The 19,369-nt window shown below is 34.9% G+C and overlaps 2 protein-coding genes across 2 annotated transcripts; one reads left to right on the plus strand and one right to left on the minus strand.

The window, feature by feature from the left end:
- Positions 1–378: 378 nt before the first annotated feature.
- On the minus strand, positions 379–8,482 carry LOC116294706 (protein HTATIP2). Its single transcript, XM_031702354.2, has 5 exons — positions 8,351–8,482; positions 5,255–5,366; positions 3,221–3,321; positions 2,654–2,900; positions 379–2,349 (listed from the first exon to the last, which is right to left on the minus strand). The coding sequence occupies exons 1-5, from the start codon at positions 8,477–8,479 to the stop codon at positions 2,201–2,203; spliced, it is 738 nt and encodes a 245-aa protein (XP_031558214.2). The 5' UTR covers positions 8,480–8,482; the 3' UTR covers positions 379–2,200.
- A 6,596-nt stretch (positions 8,483–15,078) lies between these two features.
- On the plus strand, positions 15,079–16,535 carry LOC116294695 (histamine H2 receptor-like). Its single transcript, XM_031702351.2, has one exon. The coding sequence runs from the start codon at positions 15,217–15,219 to the stop codon at positions 16,186–16,188; it is 972 nt and encodes a 323-aa protein (XP_031558211.1). The 5' UTR covers positions 15,079–15,216; the 3' UTR covers positions 16,189–16,535.
- Positions 16,536–19,369: the final 2,834 nt, after the last annotated feature.

A 19,369-nucleotide genomic window follows, 5' to 3' on the forward strand; every position in this document is an offset into this window, starting at 1 on the left:
GAAAGATCGAATTAGAATTTAGAGGTTGATTTTTGTTGAGGGAGGAAAAACCAGAGAAAAAGAAAATCCTTCAAAGCACAGGAGAGAACACTGAGCTTTGGGGGACTCTAACCTTGTGATCGTCTTGGTGAGAGGCAAGTGCTCTGAACTGCTTATTTGCTATGCCAACAGCAGTCACCATAAAGTGTTTTACACATATTGTAATCGAACATAGTATTTAGTAGAGCATACAATGCATGTTTTATAATAATTATAATGGTGTTAAGATAAAAGGTCTACAGTGGAACCCCGTTAATAAGGACACCGTTGGGACGGACAAAACTGTCCTTACTAATGGGGTGTCCCTATTAACCGAGGTGTCAGAAAAACAGCTGAAAACACATTTTTAACCATTTATTTTTACTGTACTGTAAAGCTTGAACTACAACATTCAATATAACAGCCTAAACTAGAACAAAAAGTGCATTACCGTACAAGAACTACATCCGCACTTACTGCACAGTATTGTACGATTTCATTTTAAGTTGAGTTCTGGGAAATAACAGTGCAATGGTTTTGCGAGCTTTGTATATTTCATTATGCTGTAATAGGAAACTCTACTGCAATGATCAGAGGTGTGGTCTGTTGATATGCAAAAACTGACAATATAATCTGTATTAAGCTCATTATATCAATAAACAAATACAGTAAAGACGTCTTCAAATTTCAAGTGTCCTTAATGCGGGGTTGATTTTGTATGGAAACTGTCATTCAGGTCCTAGAAATGTGTCCTTTGTACTTACTAATGGGTGTCCTCATAAAGTGGGTTAATTTAACAGAAAATGTATGGAGCTTTCGTTGGGACTTTGAAACCTGTCCTTAATAGCGAGGTGTCCTTATTAATCGGGTGTCCTTAGACTGAGGTTCCACTGTATTTTAGTAATTGTACGATCATTTAATCTATCCCAAATTTTCCCTAGTGGATTTATCATTTCTTTGAAAGCTCCTGATTACCTCCTATGAATATGACATGATAAGATTCTTTCAGTGACTTGTTGACTGTGTATATATATATAGATAATATAATTATAAGAATATATAACTAGCTAAAAACTAGTGTGAGCTGCGTCGGTGTTTCTAATGAAACAGTAATGATGAAAAGGTAAATTATACACCGTGAAAATGATGAAAAAACTTTCTCCTTTATCGGAGTAAAAGAGCTCCGACTAGCGCCCGAAACGTCAGTAAGTTTTTTCATCTTTTTCACGGTGTATAATTTACCTTTTCATCATTACTGTAATATAATTATAGTGTTTCGATTCTCCAGTGCCACTTGTCTAACTGGTGTTAATTGTTTAATCATAAATGATCATATAATGTGAATGAAAAAAAAAGTTCTAGGTGACTAATGTTGCTTGGCAGTGTTTGGTGTTGCATTTCCACCTCTAAATTGCAACACTGCAGACATATTAGCAATTTTAGTATAATTTTAGACTTGCATCAATTTACCATAAATTTACAGGGTTCGTGCTACTTTCTCGTGTTTTCAATTAAAGGACTTTTCAAGGATTTCAAGGAGTAGCACGAACCCTGAATTTTGGCTTACATTAGTTTTGTGCACTATGATTGGTCAAGCGACCAGTGATTCTGAGATGATAATCACTGCTCAAGCAGAGATTATGAGGTGTTGCAAAGTTTGGCAAAGGAAGTATACAAAAATTATTTTTCATCTTTAATTTCGTCTTTTCTCTGATATTCAAGTCTAAGATTGTACCAAAACAGTAATTATTATTCACCCTTGAAGGCAAAGTGATTATGGTGAATACTTACCTTGCCGCTTGAAGAAAGTATTCCACCGATAATCACTGAATGCCTTTGGTGAATAATTGTTAAGTATGAATACTCTAATAGTGGAATATACACCTATTTCAAAAAATGTTGTCGGTCGGAGATCTGAAATCTGAGACCGAAAGGAATTGTGGGTTGTAAGATGTAATATTGTTTGTGGTTTTAATTAGTAGTTCACAAAAAGTTAATATTTTGATAATTTATACTAACTTTGAGCAATGACCTGTGCTGGCAAACTATCTGTGTAAGTATATATTGAATATTTAACGAGAAAACACAGTCCCTCACAATTCCAATCATTCTCAGATTTCTGATTTTAGATATCCAACCGACAACATTTTTTGAAATAGGTGTATACCAGTCTGCAACTTATCTAACTTTCTGAACAAAGCTTCCGTATGTCATCGTTGAAGTACAGGTTGGTGACTTCAGTCTCAGAAGATTTTTGTTGTACTTGCTTTTCTCCATCTACTCTCATGGCTTTAGCCACATCACTGACTGCAATTGAATTAACCACCCAACCTAAATGGCATTTAGAAATACAATTTAAAAAAAGTCTTTTTGGTGCATTTTTTTAAGGATATACCTACACTATAAATAAAATGTACTGTATTTTAAATAGAGCAAGACGAACGGTGAGCTTGCAAGGTGTTGAAAAGGTCTTTTTCAGTGCAAGCTCACCGTTTAACTCCTTTCAATGCAAAGGCATGGCTACCTTTCAAGATGGTGCAGGGAACCATGAAGGGGACTATTGGGCACACTCCATTCTAAACACAAAGAACTGAACAAATTCAGCTTTCATAAGGCAATAAGAAAATATCATTACCTGCAAGTTTTTCTACAAATCTTTTTTTTGACCCACGATCCAAAAGACCTGGCCTGTATATGCTTGTAAACTTGAATTTCAAGTTTTTCAATGCTTCTTCCACTTCGCCCTTAGTTTTAGGGTATAGAAACCAACTATTTGCATTTGCTCCTTGAGAGGAAACATAGCTGACCGATGAAACACCAACATCCCTTGCAACCTTGGCACAGTTAACGACATAGTCATGGTCAATGTGGTGAAATGCTTCCTAAAAGACAAAATCTAAATTAATGACTTGTTATAAATAACTTATTCCCTGGTTCATATTATAATAGAGGTGACAAGCAAAGTTCATCAAAATGCGACCCACACATCTGTGTCTACCAACTCCTTATGATAGGGACTCATGAGTCAAGGTCAAGCAGGTATTTGAAAAAATAGGAAGCCATTATTTTCGATATACATGCTGTAAGGCAGTACTTCATATTACCCACTCCTACAATAACTGCTCTAAGCAGACTAGTTACCAGTAAGTATCACGGAATTTTGTATTTGCAAATCAGTTGTAAACGTATATTTAGTACTTACTGCTGATCCTGCAGTCTTTCTTGTTGTGCCAAGAGTACACAAAAAGACATCCTTATCTTTGAAATATTCACCTACAGTATCATTACTTATTTGTTCAAAGTCTGGAGAGGAAAGAGTCACATGTTTTAATAAATACATAATTATAATACTTATACTAAAAACACAGGTATTCCAAAATTCTTTTTTGAATTAACAAGCTTGGATTGAATTACGGTCTTTTCGCTACCTTGCACTTTCGCTACTGCACATTCGCTACTAATAGAAGTCGATTTGCTACCTTGAGGTAGCGCAATCGCTACTTTTTCTCAAGATGCCTGTAAACAGACTTACGGCGTTGTGTTACGACAAACAAATCAGCTTGTTTAATTCAACACCACACAACGCATCACGCCGAGAGTCCATTCGCTACTTTACTACGAAGCTAAAAAATATATAAATAAGCCTTTGTTTCTCTAGCTTTCCATTTGTTTGTTGTAACATAATGCCGAGAGTCCAAAATAACTCTGAAAAACTGGACTAGATTTCTTCTTTGTAACTAAAACTTTTTATTTGTCAGAAAAGTTCTTCATTGAACGTAAGATTTTATAAGTAGTCGTTAACTCGCATGTAAATGGGGAGATGTAAATATCCTTTCTTCGCTAGGTTTTAGATTTCTCGATCGACATCTAACCAGAAAGTTTATAAGTTTTGATGCTGTAAACCACAATTTAAATTTATCGATATAGACTCAAAATTAATATATATGCAATATACATTCCGGATATTGTGATATTTAACATTTGAGATAAGGTAGCGAATCGACTTCTATTGAGTAGGGAATCTACCTTTTAAGTAAGTAGCGAAAGTGCAAGGTAGCGAAAAGACCGGACACCCTTTGATTGATGGTTAGAACTAGTAAACAGTGTACCTTTAAGGTGTGATATACTAGTTTCCCTTTTTTCGAGAGATTACAAAATTACAGTTTACAATATAACTACTGTAACTCTTAGTGCAAGCATAAAATGGCCAGTCAATTTTCTGATTAGACTATAACTAACCAATCTTACGTATGCATTCACTACTACGAATCAATTAGGCTTTAAATTTAAATTAGATTGTATACACTCAATTGCAAAATCATTTTTGGGTTCAAATCAATTTGGTAATACTAAATAATAAAAATGAAAATGGATGTTAATCACTGATAATAATAATAATAATTTATTATTTATATTGCACCTGTTTCATTCAGAGATGTTCACAAGCGCATTACATTAATTTAAATAAATAAATATATATATCTTTAATTATATAAATAATAATACTAACAACATTCTAAAAAGCTTTAAGGCCAAAATGCTAAGAAACAAAAAGAAAAACAGAACATGTCTAGAAATTAAAATATGATAATACCTGTAGAATGAAATAATAAAATCTATCTAAATATGATAAAAAGCCTCTTTAAAAAGATATGTCTTATAAGTAATTTCTTAAAAATACCTATAGATTGTGCTTCACGAATCTCTCTAGGTAAAAATGATTATATTAGTCTAGACCTGGGGGAGACAGAGCATGATATAGGGTTAGGTAACAAGTATATGCCTGTGTTCTAATAACCGAAGTACTTTTATCCCCATCACGTGAGCTAACTAGGATACCTTGTGCAGGATATCAGCCAATCAGGGATGTACAAATCATATCAGTAGCCTTTTAAATGAGTCTTTAGCTTTTGCCCAGGAAGCCAAACATAGTGTTGGCCTTTTTACCCTCCCACCCACACCACTATATACTGTAGTCATGTGATTATTATGTAGTATGATTATACCCATGATCGATATTTTTTAATAACTGTTACTTGTAAAAAATGTATAAGTGTAAGGGCAAATGTCCTCTGGTACATGTCTAGCTAGCATATAGTTATTTAATCATGATACTTGACTACTTGATCTCAAGCCTTGTGTGATGTCATGTTGGGCTTAGACTTGTATAAAATTTACTGCAAAAATTGCTACAAAATTGACTAAAGATCTGAAACTAACATATTTATTAACATACCAACTTTATGCTGCTGAAGTCGGCCACTACTCTCTTCTGCTTTTTGATCAACACCATACTTTTCTGGAACTTGTGATTCACGTCTGCCAAGTACAACTATTTTGCTGTAATTCTTGATAAAAGGAAAAAGAAAAAAAGAGACAATTTCTGTATGAAGCTTTTGACTGAACTATGAAGCCTTGAGTGAGCTATAGCCCCCCCCCCTTTCCCTCTTTCCCGTAATATTACTAGTCTCCCTTTATTTGCCTTGATATTTCATATGAAGATGAAGACCCTACTGTAAAGCACCTTCATAAAAATCTCAAAAAAATAGAGTGATCCCTATTAAAGTGCTACTACGACAAAAATCGCTCAAACTTGGATTCAGCTGAAACTTCCTAAGAATACTCTTTGAAGGTCCAATAATCACTGTATGAAGTGTTTTCTCGATATTCAGGACGAAAGTATGATATTTTTACGATTATTTTTTGGAGTCTGTGACGTCATACACTCAACAACATCGAACATTGCTCCATACATTTCTTTGTGGTTTATGATCAAAATATCAGTAGTAAAGGGAGCAAGAAATACCCAAACACCCCAAAATATAAATTATAGTCACAAGTAATGTGAAATAAGCACATTAGCCACTCTTTGGGCTTCATAGGAATAAAATAAATTAAGGATTTTTATACAAAGAAATATACGTAGCAATGTTTGATGTTGAGTCAGTATACAAATTAGAACTAAAGCTAATATTACACAAAATTGCAAGACTATTGAACTCATTTAAAGCGTTCTAAACTGAACGAGAAATACAGAAAACATTGAACGTTTCCCAACGATTTGATGCTCTGGGAATTCTATTGTTTGCTAATGCATCACCATAACACCAAATTCTTTTGCACCATGCACGGTCTGATCTCGCTTGGCCGCTTTCCGATTTACTTCCGAAGCATGGTAATACAGAGTTGTGACAAACGTCCCACGTTTGAATAAAAAAAAATGTGTATTACCATGAGCCATGACTTTTGTGAATATATAGATCTTAAATATCAATTTCGGCCGTATGAAATCCATTGTTTAGTTTTGGAGTAGATTATGCACTATATTTAAAGAATCTCAAATATCTCATAATTAGCTAGATAGATTTTTTCAAAAATCCCTACAAATGGAGGCATCCAGTATATAATTATGTGGTACGAAGCATTTTATTGTTGAACGCTCTGAAAGGCTAAAATTATTTTCTAAACGAAAACAAATATTTCATAATAATCACGTGTTATGACTTCCGATCTCACTAAAAACTGCATCAAACATTAATTCAATCTTTATGTGACTTATGTGCAAAAAAGATTTGCAATCGGATAAAACACGTTTATGCACAAGCGTTCCAAAAGTGGAAGGTAGCGGTCAAGCGTGTGGAAGGTAGCGGTCAAGCGTGAGGGGGTCCAGCCACCTTAAATACTTTAGAATAATATATCTTTTTTATAATTTCTCCTAATTTGTAACTCAAAAGTCTCAAAGATCTCTGTCACACTTCACTTCTTACAACTGGTTTGAATCCTACCTATCCAATAGATGCCAAGTGACGGTCTGCAATGACACAAAATCTGGTCCAGAATTAGTCCAAATTGGTGTACCTCAGGGCTCCATTTTGGGTCCCTTACTGTTTTCGTTGTATATCAATGATTTACCAGATCACTTGGAACACTGTGACGTAACTCTTTACGCAGATGATACTGTTCTCTTCATTTCTGATAAATCTCTGCACAATATCAAGTCCTACATGAACTCAGACTTGGAAAAACTGAACAAATGGCTAAAGTTAAATCACTTGACACTTAGTACAAGTAAATCTAAGTTTATGATCATTGGTAGCAGTCAACGACTGATTAAGATAGACTCTATTACATTTAATATTGATAATACAGACCTTGATGAAGTTACTTCATTTAAGTATTTAGGTATTGTTATCAACAGTCGCTTAAATTGGCAAGATCATGTTGATCAAATGTTCTCCAAGATAAATAAGAAGCTAGGTCTACTTAAACGTATTCGTTATTGTCTACCTTTAGATGCTAGATTGCTGTATTTTAACAGCTATGTATTACCATTATTTGATTACGCAGACATTGTATGGGGTGATAGGGGCAATTCCACTCTAATGTTGCAGCTTCAAACTTTACACAACAAAGCTGCAAAAATAATTCTAGACTTACCTATGAGATCATCTTCTAATGAGGCCCTGAATAAACTGAAATGGAAAACTCTTGCAAGACGTAGGGCCGAGCATAGGGCAACTTTTCTTTATAAATGTTTAAATGATTTATTTTCACATCGTTTTAACTTAGTATTTAATAAAGACATACACAATTATAACACTAGATCTAAGAACAATATCCGTAAGAGTGCTTCTACTAGAAACTGGGGTCACTGGACATCGACAAATTTTGCCTCAAACGACTGGAATGAATTAGACTTATCAATTAGACAAAGCCCATCATTAGCTAGTTTTAAAAGAGCTTTAAGAAATTTAAATAGTTTTTAATATCGACACTAATAATTTTTAATTAATCCTATTCATATCTCATATATAATATCTATTTTTAATATTTGACTATTTGATATGCGGACACTGAATGTGTGCAACACTCTGCTCTATTGCTACTGAGCACTGTAAAGTTCAGTGGTAATATGCCTAGCTTCTGTGTTGCACACATTTAGTGTCTGCATTCTAACATTTAGTGTCTGCATTCTAACATTGTCATTATTTGTAAATTTACATTTTTGTTATTTTTTATATATTTATATTTTAGTCTTCATTTTTCTTTTTTGTTATATATTTATTTTAGAGGTCTCTCTTGTAAATCACCTTATGGTGACAGCGATAACCTCAATAAAGATTATTTATTATTATTATTATTATGCGTCGAGTCATGTACTCTTCGTTTGCAATAGACATACTAGCCGCCATGTTGATATTTTGTTATATCTTCCAAATGGCTTTTGTTATTGTGCTCTCTTGGGATCGATTGCAAACCAAGAATAGATCATTGGAGTTATTGTCACATTCAACAACGTCAAATTCTATAGAGATAAAAAACGAAGCAATACCTTTGAAGCCACTAGCTCTCCCAATAAGCATTCGCCGATAGCACCCGTTGCACCGACGAGAATGGCTTTGATACCGAGAGATTCTCCAGGATCACCTGTACTGCCCTCTTTTACTCCTCCTTCCGCCATCTTGAAAATACCTGATAACCTGATTGAAACCTGATCAACCTGATGGGGCATAGCAACCTCGTTCCCAGGGCTTTCTCTTCTCGCTTATTTACAAAATGGCGGCGCTGCCCTGGGAACAAGTTTGTTTTAAAATTGGCTTCCGGAAGGATTCCGGTGGCGTTTATAGGGAGTCCCAGGAGTACATTTTTTTGTAGTTTTTTCCCCTTCAGTTTTGACAAATAACATTTCAAAATAAAATTTAATGCTTACGATCGTTAAAAATGTGTTTCATTTTGTCGTCCGAGGCGTTTTACGCTGTTTATTGTAGTGGTGAATACTCGTTCCCTTGTGCGCTAACATTACAGCACAACGCGCAATAGTAAGCCCAAATTTAATGTATTCGCATATAGTCGGGGAGCTGAGGCCGGAAAACGAGGGTTACGCTCAACGCTCGCCACAGAAAAGGTTTGACACTTGATTTGGGTGCTGAAAGAGCTTCCAATCAATGCTATGTAAGTCGTATAGTTGAATTGTGGTATACGTTTCAAGTTAATAATTTTGTGCACGAGCTTTTTCCAGTCAAACGAGCGCACTTTTGGACGCCTTATTCGGTAAAACCTGCCAGCATTACTTTGAAATGTGTCGGTTTAACGTACAAAAGACCGTGCATAGAAGTATGCGAATGCTGACATTATATGTGGTCATACTTTTGCGTGTTGCAATGTAAGTGCACGAGGGAGTATTCACAATGTATAGTGCGAAAGGGAGCGAGTATTTACCATAGTATAGTGCACGAGGGAGCGAGTATTCACCGTAGTATAGTGAACGATGGAGCGAGTATTCACCATTGTATAATGCATGAGTGAGCGAGTACTCACAGTAGTATCGCGATTCACTAAATAGTCTCAATAAATTGAGGTATTATAGTTTCAAAATTAAGGTTTCTGATTGGCTATTAAATGCGCGACGAAAAGGAAGGCTTGAGATCGCGCGCGTCAAATTTTTACCCTTGTCGCTTGCGCCATAACGTGCGCTCGTAAGGATAATTTCGCTTTTGATCAAAGAAAATCGGTCAGTTTTTTTCATTTTGTGTTAAATTCTTTAGAATCGCCATACAAAACTTATTCGCTTATTCGCTTAAACTAGCCGTCAATATTTATTTCGTGATATTCTCGTCTCAAAATCGGAATTATTTTATAGTATAGTGTACGAGGGAGCGAGTATTCACCATAGTATATTACACGAGGGAGCGAGTATTCATCAATACTTCGCGACTCCGCCCAATACCGAAAATATTTTCTCCAAACTAGCCGTCAATATTTATTTCGTGATATTGTCGTCTCAAAATCGGAATTAGTTTATAGTATAGTGTACGAGGGAGCGAGTATTCACCATAGTATATTACACGAGGGAGCGAGAATTCATCATAGTTTAGTGCACGAGGGAGCGAGTATTCTATAGTATAGTGCACGAGGGAGTAGCATTTTCCATCGTATAGTTTACGAGGGAGCGAGTATTCACCATAGTATATTACACGAGGGAGCGAGTATTCATAATAGTTTAGTGCACGAGGGAGCGAGTATTCTATAGTATAGTGCACGAGGGAGTAAGTATTTTCCATAGTATAGTTTACGAGGGAGCGAGTATTCATCATAGTAAAGCGCACGAAGAAGTAAGTATTCAACGATAGTCGTTGCCCAGTGCTGATAGATTACTCCAACTGTGGTGACATCCAAAGTAATCCAGGGCCTGCATATGGACTCTACTCTAACCGATGGACACAGGACACCAGAACGAGGATTAGAAACTCCACTTTGTCAGCTGATATTGGTCGCCTCATGTATAGCAGGAGAGAGCTAAGAGATGTTAGGGGGAATAAGACCTGTACTCCTTCTAGTGAGGTTTCATTACACCTAAAGACTTTGGGGTTATTTTAATATAGAGACTAGAAGAGAGGTGAGTAAAGAATTGCAAATCGCACGGAAAAGCCTATTGATGGTTTTTCACGGCGGCCATGTTGGAGGACTTTAACAAACGAATTGTCAATGAATTATTTTGTTATATCCTCCAACAATCTCGCCGTGTCTTTTGTTATTTAAATCCTCTTGGAAATGGTTGAAAACCGTCAATAAAGACACGCCCTATGACTAGGGTTGTTCAGAAAAAGAGGCAGTATGATTGATGAGCATGGACCGATATAAAGGTATCCCTCAAGTCAGAGTGCTAGGCTGTTACTTTCCAGTCAGGTAACAGGCAGTTCGAATACTCATGTCAAAGAATGCTCATTATTGCTAACAATTAGTGCCTATATACATAAAAAGATCGATATCTTTAATGAAAAAAGCTATGATAGCCCTAAGCGCGGAAGAAGATTATCTCTTCAGATGTATCGTTAGATAGCCTATCGTTAATGATGTCAATATTTGTTTTTTGTTTGTTCAACATATATAGAGGAAACATGTCTGCAAAACTGTCATAAAATTCTCGTATCGGGGCAATAGTAAAATAGATCTAGATGTTCAAGGGATTTCCCCCTCTTTTAAGTGATAAAAGACGCAAAGGCTAAACACTGAATACTGAGACTTCTGGATTCTTCATATTTTTTCTTATTTTATATATATTTTATCAGTCAATCAAATCAGTTAAAGACATAATATCAATCTAATATTTAACAAATATAACAGATTTTCCGTGCTTCGTTTAGTAATAAAGCACACGTAACTAAAAACAGTACAAGTCACAACTTTCTATACTGTACTGTAGTAAAGTTATGGCACGTTGATTGACTGTATGTAAGACAACTGACTATGTCCTGTCTTTTTTGTTTTGCGTTGTAATAATTCTTCTAGCTTTATGTTCACGATATTTAGTGCTCTGTCAAGTGTAAAAACAGAAGCTCCTTGGCTTCCCCAACAAAAAATTTCGATGAAAGAAGATCCCTCAGGGGCAGGATTTGTCATTTTGAGATATAAATATTAGTAGAGTGTCCTCATCAATATTGTCAAGTTGTCGGATGCCATATATCTCAGGGTTGTATTCTTTTGCTGAAGGATTTCCTCCTAAGGAATTGAATATAACGCATGCCCTTTTCTTCCTATGTTCTGTTGCCGAGAGGCGTTGTTGGCGATGTATGGGGAGTGGGGGGTGGGGTTGATAGTTATTTCATTTCAAAAGGGGGAGGGGTCAGAAGTTATTTTACGTTTAGCACAGGGGGGGGGGGTTAGCTTCAATTTAAGCCCAATTTGCAGAATTTTAGAATCCCCCTCCTGATAATTATTGTAAAGTCCCTAAGTGCTTTATTAGCGAACAACTACTTATCTTATTTTCGCACAGTTTTTGACCAATCAGCGCGCAAGTACTTTCCTAATTATGTAATAATTTACAAATAAAGCAGATTTTCCTTGCTTCGTTTATTAATAAAGCACTACGCAGGAAGTGAGGTAAACAAAAAAAAAGTGTAAAAAGAAGTCGGCGAGCATTCACACTTCTTGAGTGTTTACGGCGCTTCCTAAGTGTTTTATTGCTAAGAATTCAATAATGACATTAATGATATTAATAAAAATAGATAAATAAAAGATTTAACAAATTAAATTAACCGTATAATTGGATGTTTTGAAATTAGAACAAAAATTTTGATTAACACCTGTTTTAAAATTCAACATTAGCCATTTGAATCAAAAAAGGAAAAATTAATTTGAGAAAACAATTATGTAGTGTATTTATGTTTACTTTTTTTATAAGATTCTGCAAGCAATAGTGTAATATATATGCGGCTTAACGGTCTGGAAATAATTAAATGTCAGCGGCTTTTCCTTTATGCACTTTAATATTTCGCATTTAAATTTAAGGTCCTCGCAATATAGTTCGTTCGTATTTTGTTTTTAAGCGAATGAGGGATGCACTACTGGCCTTTGAAACAACACGTCGAAACAGTCTATGAAATTCAACTTTGCAGTCGTAAAATTCTGTGGCTGGTTTTGACTCGAAAAAATTAACTCTATCAACAACCAAATACACACTTCTTTTTTTTTTTTTTTTTTCTTTTCTTTTGATGTTTTTATTTTTGTCTCTTTGAGTAATATGATGTTATATTTATAATTTGTAATTCAAGTTATTTAAAATTTTGTAAAATGGTTATGTATGTGAAACTGATACCAGCTCTTATACTAAAAAGACTACCCTACGCCATATCTTCCGTTATGATACGAAAGTTTTTTGAATTGCTCAGTTCTTAACTTGAGTTATCTCAGTCGATATAACACTTGACATAATCAATCGTTGTAAAGTGGCTCTTTCTAGTGCTGGAATTCGAAAAGGTTTTTCATCAATTTAATTTTACCCATAAACCTTCAGATCCGCATTTGAATTTTCGGACATCATTTTGGCCGAATGAGCCGCAAGGGCGGATCCATGGGGGGGGGGGGGGGGGGGGGGGGGAGGGGGGGAGCAAAGGGGGGCTGAAGAAAAAAAAGACCACATTAAACTGAAGGATTAGTTGCATTTTTTTATTGTATTCCGTTGTGTGTTGATGGAAGAACCCCCCCTCCCCTCAAATTAGCCCCCTCCCTAAACTCAATGAGCCCCCCCCCTCCCCCCCTTAAAATTTTGGCTGGATCCACCCTTGAGCCGTTCTGGCTAACATATAAGTAGAGTATGAAAAAAATAATTCTATGTTTATTTGTTTAAAATATTTCTATTGTCCTTTCTTATCTTGTTTTAATAAAACTCTCTCTCAAGGTTTACAATTTATATCTCTCTATGAATGTTTAAGGATAGGCGTTTTATTTTATTCATTTTATTTCGTACTGTGAATATTCTAGTGAAAACTAAAAGTCTAAATTTATAAAAATGACATATGTTCTCTGCGTACATATTACGTAATTTTGATGGATTGAAAAACAATATCAATGCAAACTTAAGAGTCACTATTTTATATCAAGAGCCGTTGTTGGCGTAACACGAGGAAATTTGGAACTACCGAGAGAGTATGATTGGACGGAAAACGGGAATAGCTATGGTATCTTTTTCATCATGAATGCTATCCATGTATTAGAGTTCTAAAAATAAGTCTGCACTCACTGTTTTCTCTTGTAGATATTTATTAGCTGTCTCAACAAAACCGTGACTCAAGAACTTTTTTCGTCGTTCGAAAATCAAATATACTAAATTTTTAAATTTCTGGAATGAGGCATTGGATAAATTTTTCGTTATTAATGTCAGTATTTAATAGATAACCATGAAACACCGAAGAAACAATACTCGCAAATATATGGCAAATATAAATAAAGAACTGAAAGGGACAGATACAACATTAACAAAACATGATAAAATAGACTTCTGAGAAAAAAAGAAAAAAAAAAAAAAAAAATTCTGTATAGTTTCTCAGGCTCAACACTAGACCGTGTTTGGACTATTAGAATATTCTCTTCACTGCTTCCTTTTCCCCTTTCTTTCCTTAATGACCTTCCTTCGTTTTTTGTTCTTCCTTTACTTTATAATATAAAACAAACATGTTCACTTGAGAATCTCATCACGAATATCGATGTGGAAAAATAATGTGATTTAAGACAAGCTGCGTTTCTTTTGCTCCTCCATTGACTGTCAAACAAAAGACTCTATGTGGGATTAGTACTAAGTACTACGATCTTGAATATACCACATGGGAAGGCATTCAGGTTCTGTGTCTTATACACATAGGTCATATGGTTAGTAGAATAAGCGAGATCCCATTTTTATTTTTATTTTAGAATGAGGCGATTGATGATCATACTCAACACTCTACTGACTACAACAGCTATTTTTGGTATAGCACTTTATTATTATATTCACGAAACGTCCAGATGGTTGCCTTAATCTGGAATTAACGGAATCACAAACATCATACAAAATTTAGAAAGGGATTAAGAAAGCAATAATTAAAGCTTTGTCTTCGAAACTAGAGTCGAATGCAGCTCACATTGTTCATTCTTACTCTAAACATTCCGTATTTGCATAGTCTTTGATTTCTTCAGTATCCATTCTGATTTCTTCTTCTTCTTCTTCTTTTTTTCTTTTCTCTTCTTTTTTCTTTATTTCTTCTTTTGTTGCCTTTTCAGACTAATTCAATCACCTTTCAATAATTTTTTAATCTTTAAAAATTTTATTCGTTTTATCTAAATTCGTCTCTCAAGGTCATGAATAGTTAAACCAGCGAAGAATCCTTTGTTTAAACAGTTGGTTTACTTTATTAGCATTGCTCATAAAATCCTCCCAGACCTACAGAGCTCTGTCCATTCATTGCCACTTGAATATTTGTTCACATTTTCTTGGAACAAAAGAGTGGCATTAAATATTATGAATTCATTAGCAAAATAATCGTGTTTATCAAGAAAAGCTAAAAAGTTGTCGCTGAAAAAAAAAAGATCATTTGACAGACTTAAAGAAACCCAGTTACAGATTAAATAGTATTTTAATTTTGAGAATGAAGAAAATGAAGATGAAGGCACTTAAACATTTGACATTTGAAATGCTAAATAAGGGCTTGAATTGATAGTTAAAATTCACACGAGACATCAGGTGCCTGAATTGGGATTGGATCAATTTGTATGCTTGCTGCTAATATTCTTAGTTACAGTGTCTAAAAGTCTTTACGGTTGAGTCAAAGCAAGTATTGCCGATGGCCGATTCACGTCGCAACACGTACATTACTTCCGTTTCGTGATTGGATCAAAATCCCATATTTTCTTTCCTACGAGTTTGGGAATCAACTCATATTGGCCATGGTGCACAATTCAACTTTTGTGAGCTCAAAAAGTGATACCACAATCGTATTGATGTGTTTTGGTGTTATTGTCGTTGCAATTGTAATCTTTACTGGTAACTGCCTGGTTATCGCTTCTATCGCCCTGAACAAGAGACTGCAAACGAGAACAAGTGCTTTCATAGCAAGTCTTGCCATAGGCGATCTATTGATTTCAGTATTAGTCGTTCCTTTGATTATTATATCTAACATTGTTGGCCCGCGGATCGACTACCATAAAGGTCTGCGTTATTGCCATGCAACTATAGCTGTTGCTGTTTCTTTGATGTTTAACGCGGTTGCCAACCTTGGGGCTGTAAGTTTGGATCGTTACTTGGCTATTATGTCTCCTCTAAGATACAAAACTATCATGAGACGTAGACTCATTGCTGGAATCATCGCGTCTGTCTGGATATTCTCGACAGTCTTTGGATTCATCCCGTATATGGGTTGGAGGGAAGTTATGTTCGCCAAATCAGGACTTTTTTGCCAAGTAACTTTAAACTTAGATCGAAGTTACATCATCACTGTTTGTACCGCTGCCGTATTTCCTTCAGTATTCATGGTTGTTGCATATTACAGAATTTTTAAGACAGCAAGAATGCATTCAACGCGAATATCCGCAGCCATGAACAGTATTATGTTGAACTATTCTCGAAGTTCAACAGTCACGAGTTCGTTCGTAAGAGAAGCTAAGGCTGCAAAAATGGTGGCGCTGGTTTTGGGTTCATTCATCATTTTTTGGACTCCTCTATTTCTTATAATGATAATAGACACAATAAAAACCAGTTTTGTAAATTCATATCTTTATGCCGGAGCTGTGATGTTCGCTACGATCAACTCTGCTTTGAATCCTGCTATCTATGCAGCTATGAACAGAGAATTTCGAAGTACATTCATTTGCTTGTTACGATGCAAACGACCTACTAGAGTAGCACCTGTCCCACATTAATTATATTACTAAATATTTCAATGTGAAAAAAAAAACTTTTTGGCCAATTTTCTTCCTACGAATATTTCTTTGTAAATATATAAATTCTATTTTACTAGATAATGATTATAAAATGATTTCGAGGTGACATTTCAATTTGGTCATGATATATAACAATTCACTGAATGGCTATTCCTCTTCCTGGACCAAAACATAATTAATGCATGGCTCTTGCTCACTACACTGACATTTGAAAACAATTATGAAATATTTTGACAACAGTAGTCAAAAATGCCTACGAATTTCAGAGCCAACGTGTTGAAAGTTTTCCGGCAATTGATTTTCATATTAAAAAGACCTTAAATTTATTCAGTGGGAATCTCTTAAAAGAGAAGACCGCGACTTAATTGCTTATATATTGTAGAATGTTTATTTTTTGTGGTGGCACTTTTAATAACAAAGATTTTTCACTTTGTACAATTTTTTCCCTTCAAATCTTATAAATCCAAAAAAGTGGATACACAGACGAAATTCAGCTTTTGTTTCTTTTTAAATAAAAATAAATCAGCAGATTTTTTAGTGAGTCTCGTTTGGTAATGAGACTTTCCATTTTATTATAAGATCGATAGAGGCTGGCCTAATGATGAACAATATTCAACTTATAATACACTCTACAAAATTACTCGATTCTGATTTGACAAGAGGAGTACAATTAATTCTCAAATTCTCCATTTTTTTGAGCGTATTATGAACATAAAATCGCACAATCTTCTCGTACAATTCAGAATTTATAGATAATCTTGATGTTTTGAAAGTTATCATATTGAACTCGCCTAAAGGCTCGTCCAATTTTGAAAACTTTCAAAACATCACTTGTCCGAATTGTACTCGAGATCTTGCGATTTCCTTTCATATTCAAAAAAACAAAGGCTGAACATTGTCCAGAATGAGAGTGGCTGGTTTTAAAGTATTGTGAAGTTTTTTTTAAAATATTACTCGATGGATAACGGAAGCAAGAAATTAAAGAAGAGCTGTGAATGGGAGGGAAAAATAAGAGGAAAATGTCAATGAGACTGAAATTACAGAATCGATACCGAATTCATTATCAACTTGGTAACAAACAAACCATATTCCGTTTTAGTTTCCACTAATTCCCTGATGTCCTGTAAACATTTGAACAAATACTCAGATATTGTTATCTAGGGATTGATATGTCAATGCAAGCATGACTAAGGAAGCGACTATGGAAGATCTCTAATCTGTAATTCGACGTTCTCTGTTATAGAACAAGTTCAATTTTATTTGTTTTATCAGTTTAAAATTATGCAAGTAGAATTTCAGGTTGCTATTCAGTGTTACTGGTACCTTCAACTGCACTTTTTTACTTTCTCGGAAAATATATATATTTTGGCACAGATTCAGTCATAGTTATTTTATTTAGGATTCAGGTTTAGTGTTTGAAACGTCATTTCTTTCTTTTTATCGTTTCGTTAGAAAGCTAAGAAGGCTTTGGGTACGAGAATGGAATCAGCTGTCGTTCCAATGTCGTATATTAAGTTAATGTGGCAAGATCTGTGCATACCAGATTCATACCCCGCTCTTTTGCCGTGCATAATTCATCAATTGCGTTCGGCACATGTGAGTAGAGTGGTGTATGGAACGGGCCATACAGTCCTGTATTTACAATAACTGGAGTACCGAACGAGTTATCGCACTCTCAGCAAGCAGCCAAACCGTTCATACAACCTTGTCTATTACTACATCTGTGTCATTTCGGTCGCCAACTGGTCTGTGGTAAATATATCCCAGTCATGCTATCAATGACAAGACTTAACTTCACGCATTACATATAGCAAGTGTACATACGCAGGAGGTTTCGGGGATAGTTATCTTTAATTACTCAAACTTTCTAACGTAATACCAAAAAATACAAATCCTGTGTTTTGTGTGTTTATGACATATGCCAACCTTTAACATTCAAATGATGTTCATGATTCAACAAAGAAACATCATTAATTTTAAAAGTGAAATTCTATAGATTAAATCAGAGCGGCATGTCAAACAGTGGCCCCTCAAGTCATGCAATAAGAAAATGGGTTGCAAATATCTAACAGTAAAAACTGCTAGCTTTCTAAATACAAAAAGTGGATATCCTCATATTAGTTACCTGAGTTGCCATGTCTAAATTTAAACATAAAAGAAGGCTAAACTGTTCAAACCAGATATATGTAAATGTGTTATTTTTACAGGAATTATAACACGACTCTTAATTAGCTATACTACTACTGTTTTCACCATCAAATCCTGCTCAAAAATGCTATAACAACTGATATTTGAATTGGTTATACAGCAAAAAACACAGCGGGAATTAAAGGAAACCAAAAACAAGCAAACAAAAACAGACAATGGAAAACTCAAAGATTCAAAAATATTTAAAAATAACAAGGTAAAAAGATAAAGAAAGAAAAAGAAAAAAAATCAGGCCGAAGCAAAAGCTAACAAAACCGTAATAAAAAAAACCCGTTTTATAACAGTTTTACACAGCAAGGTATAGCGCGCCGAGTAAACATAGGGAGAAACTTAATCACCATCCGTTTCCATGCAAAGATATTATAATATAGATTTTGGTGTTGGGGAGTTGAAATCGAAATAAATTCGCTCAAGATAGGCGCCATTTCATATATTAACTTATTAAATGTTCCATGTCATCCATATCATTAAATTTTAGCAACAAAAAGGCGTAAATAGTTTAGAACAACAACAACAACAACAACAACAATAATAATAATAATAATAATAATATATTTTGGTTTTATAGTGCAAAACAAGTGTTCTCTGTAATAAATTAATTTGTAGTAACGAATGCTTTAGCGTTGTTTCAAATGAATGGTGAGGTAACGTACTCTCACTATAAAAAGTTTATAAAAAATTCACCGTGGAAATATTGAGTTTTTAACTTTTTAATGAAAAGAATGGCCTTCATTATAGCCGACGTAGTGTTACCGTGGTAACCTTATATGTGATCAGCTCCATACAAATTGAATCCTAACCTCGTGAACTTTGATATAATTGGCCTGCTGTGTATCAATGTGTACGCTGTCCCAGGCGTACCCTGTCCCAGGCGTACCCTGTCCCAGGCCTAATCTATAAATCACTAAGCTATAGGCCTTTCCCATCTCCACGCACATGGTTTAATACGTTT

This window comes from Actinia tenebrosa, unplaced genomic scaffold (genome assembly GCF_029948245.1).
Source record: "Actinia tenebrosa isolate PJP-AT-01 unplaced genomic scaffold, QUT_ActTen_1.0 PGA_scaffold5__44_contigs__length_20552954, whole genome shotgun sequence".
Classification (NCBI taxonomy): Eukaryota; Metazoa; Cnidaria; class Anthozoa; order Actiniaria; family Actiniidae; genus Actinia; species Actinia tenebrosa.

What these genes read in the sequence shown, in the direction of transcription:
- LOC116294706 (XM_031702354.2), bottom strand. Translation starts at nt 8,479, where the DNA reads ATGGCGGAAGGAGGAGTAAAAGAGGGCAGTACAGGTGATCCTGGAGAA. An exon ending in GAAAGACTGCAGGATCAGCA is followed by an intron (nt 2,901 to 3,220) that starts GTAAGTACTAAA and finishes TTTGTCTTTTAG; the next exon opens with GAAGCATTTCACCACATTGA. An exon ending in ATTTGTAGAAAAACTTGCAG is followed by an intron (nt 2,350 to 2,653) that starts GTAATGATATTT and finishes AATGCCATTTAG; the next exon opens with GTTGGGTGGTTAATTCAATT.
- LOC116294695 (XM_031702351.2), top strand. Translation starts at nt 15,217, where the DNA reads ATGGTGCACAATTCAACTTTTGTGAGCTCAAAAAGTGATACCACAATC.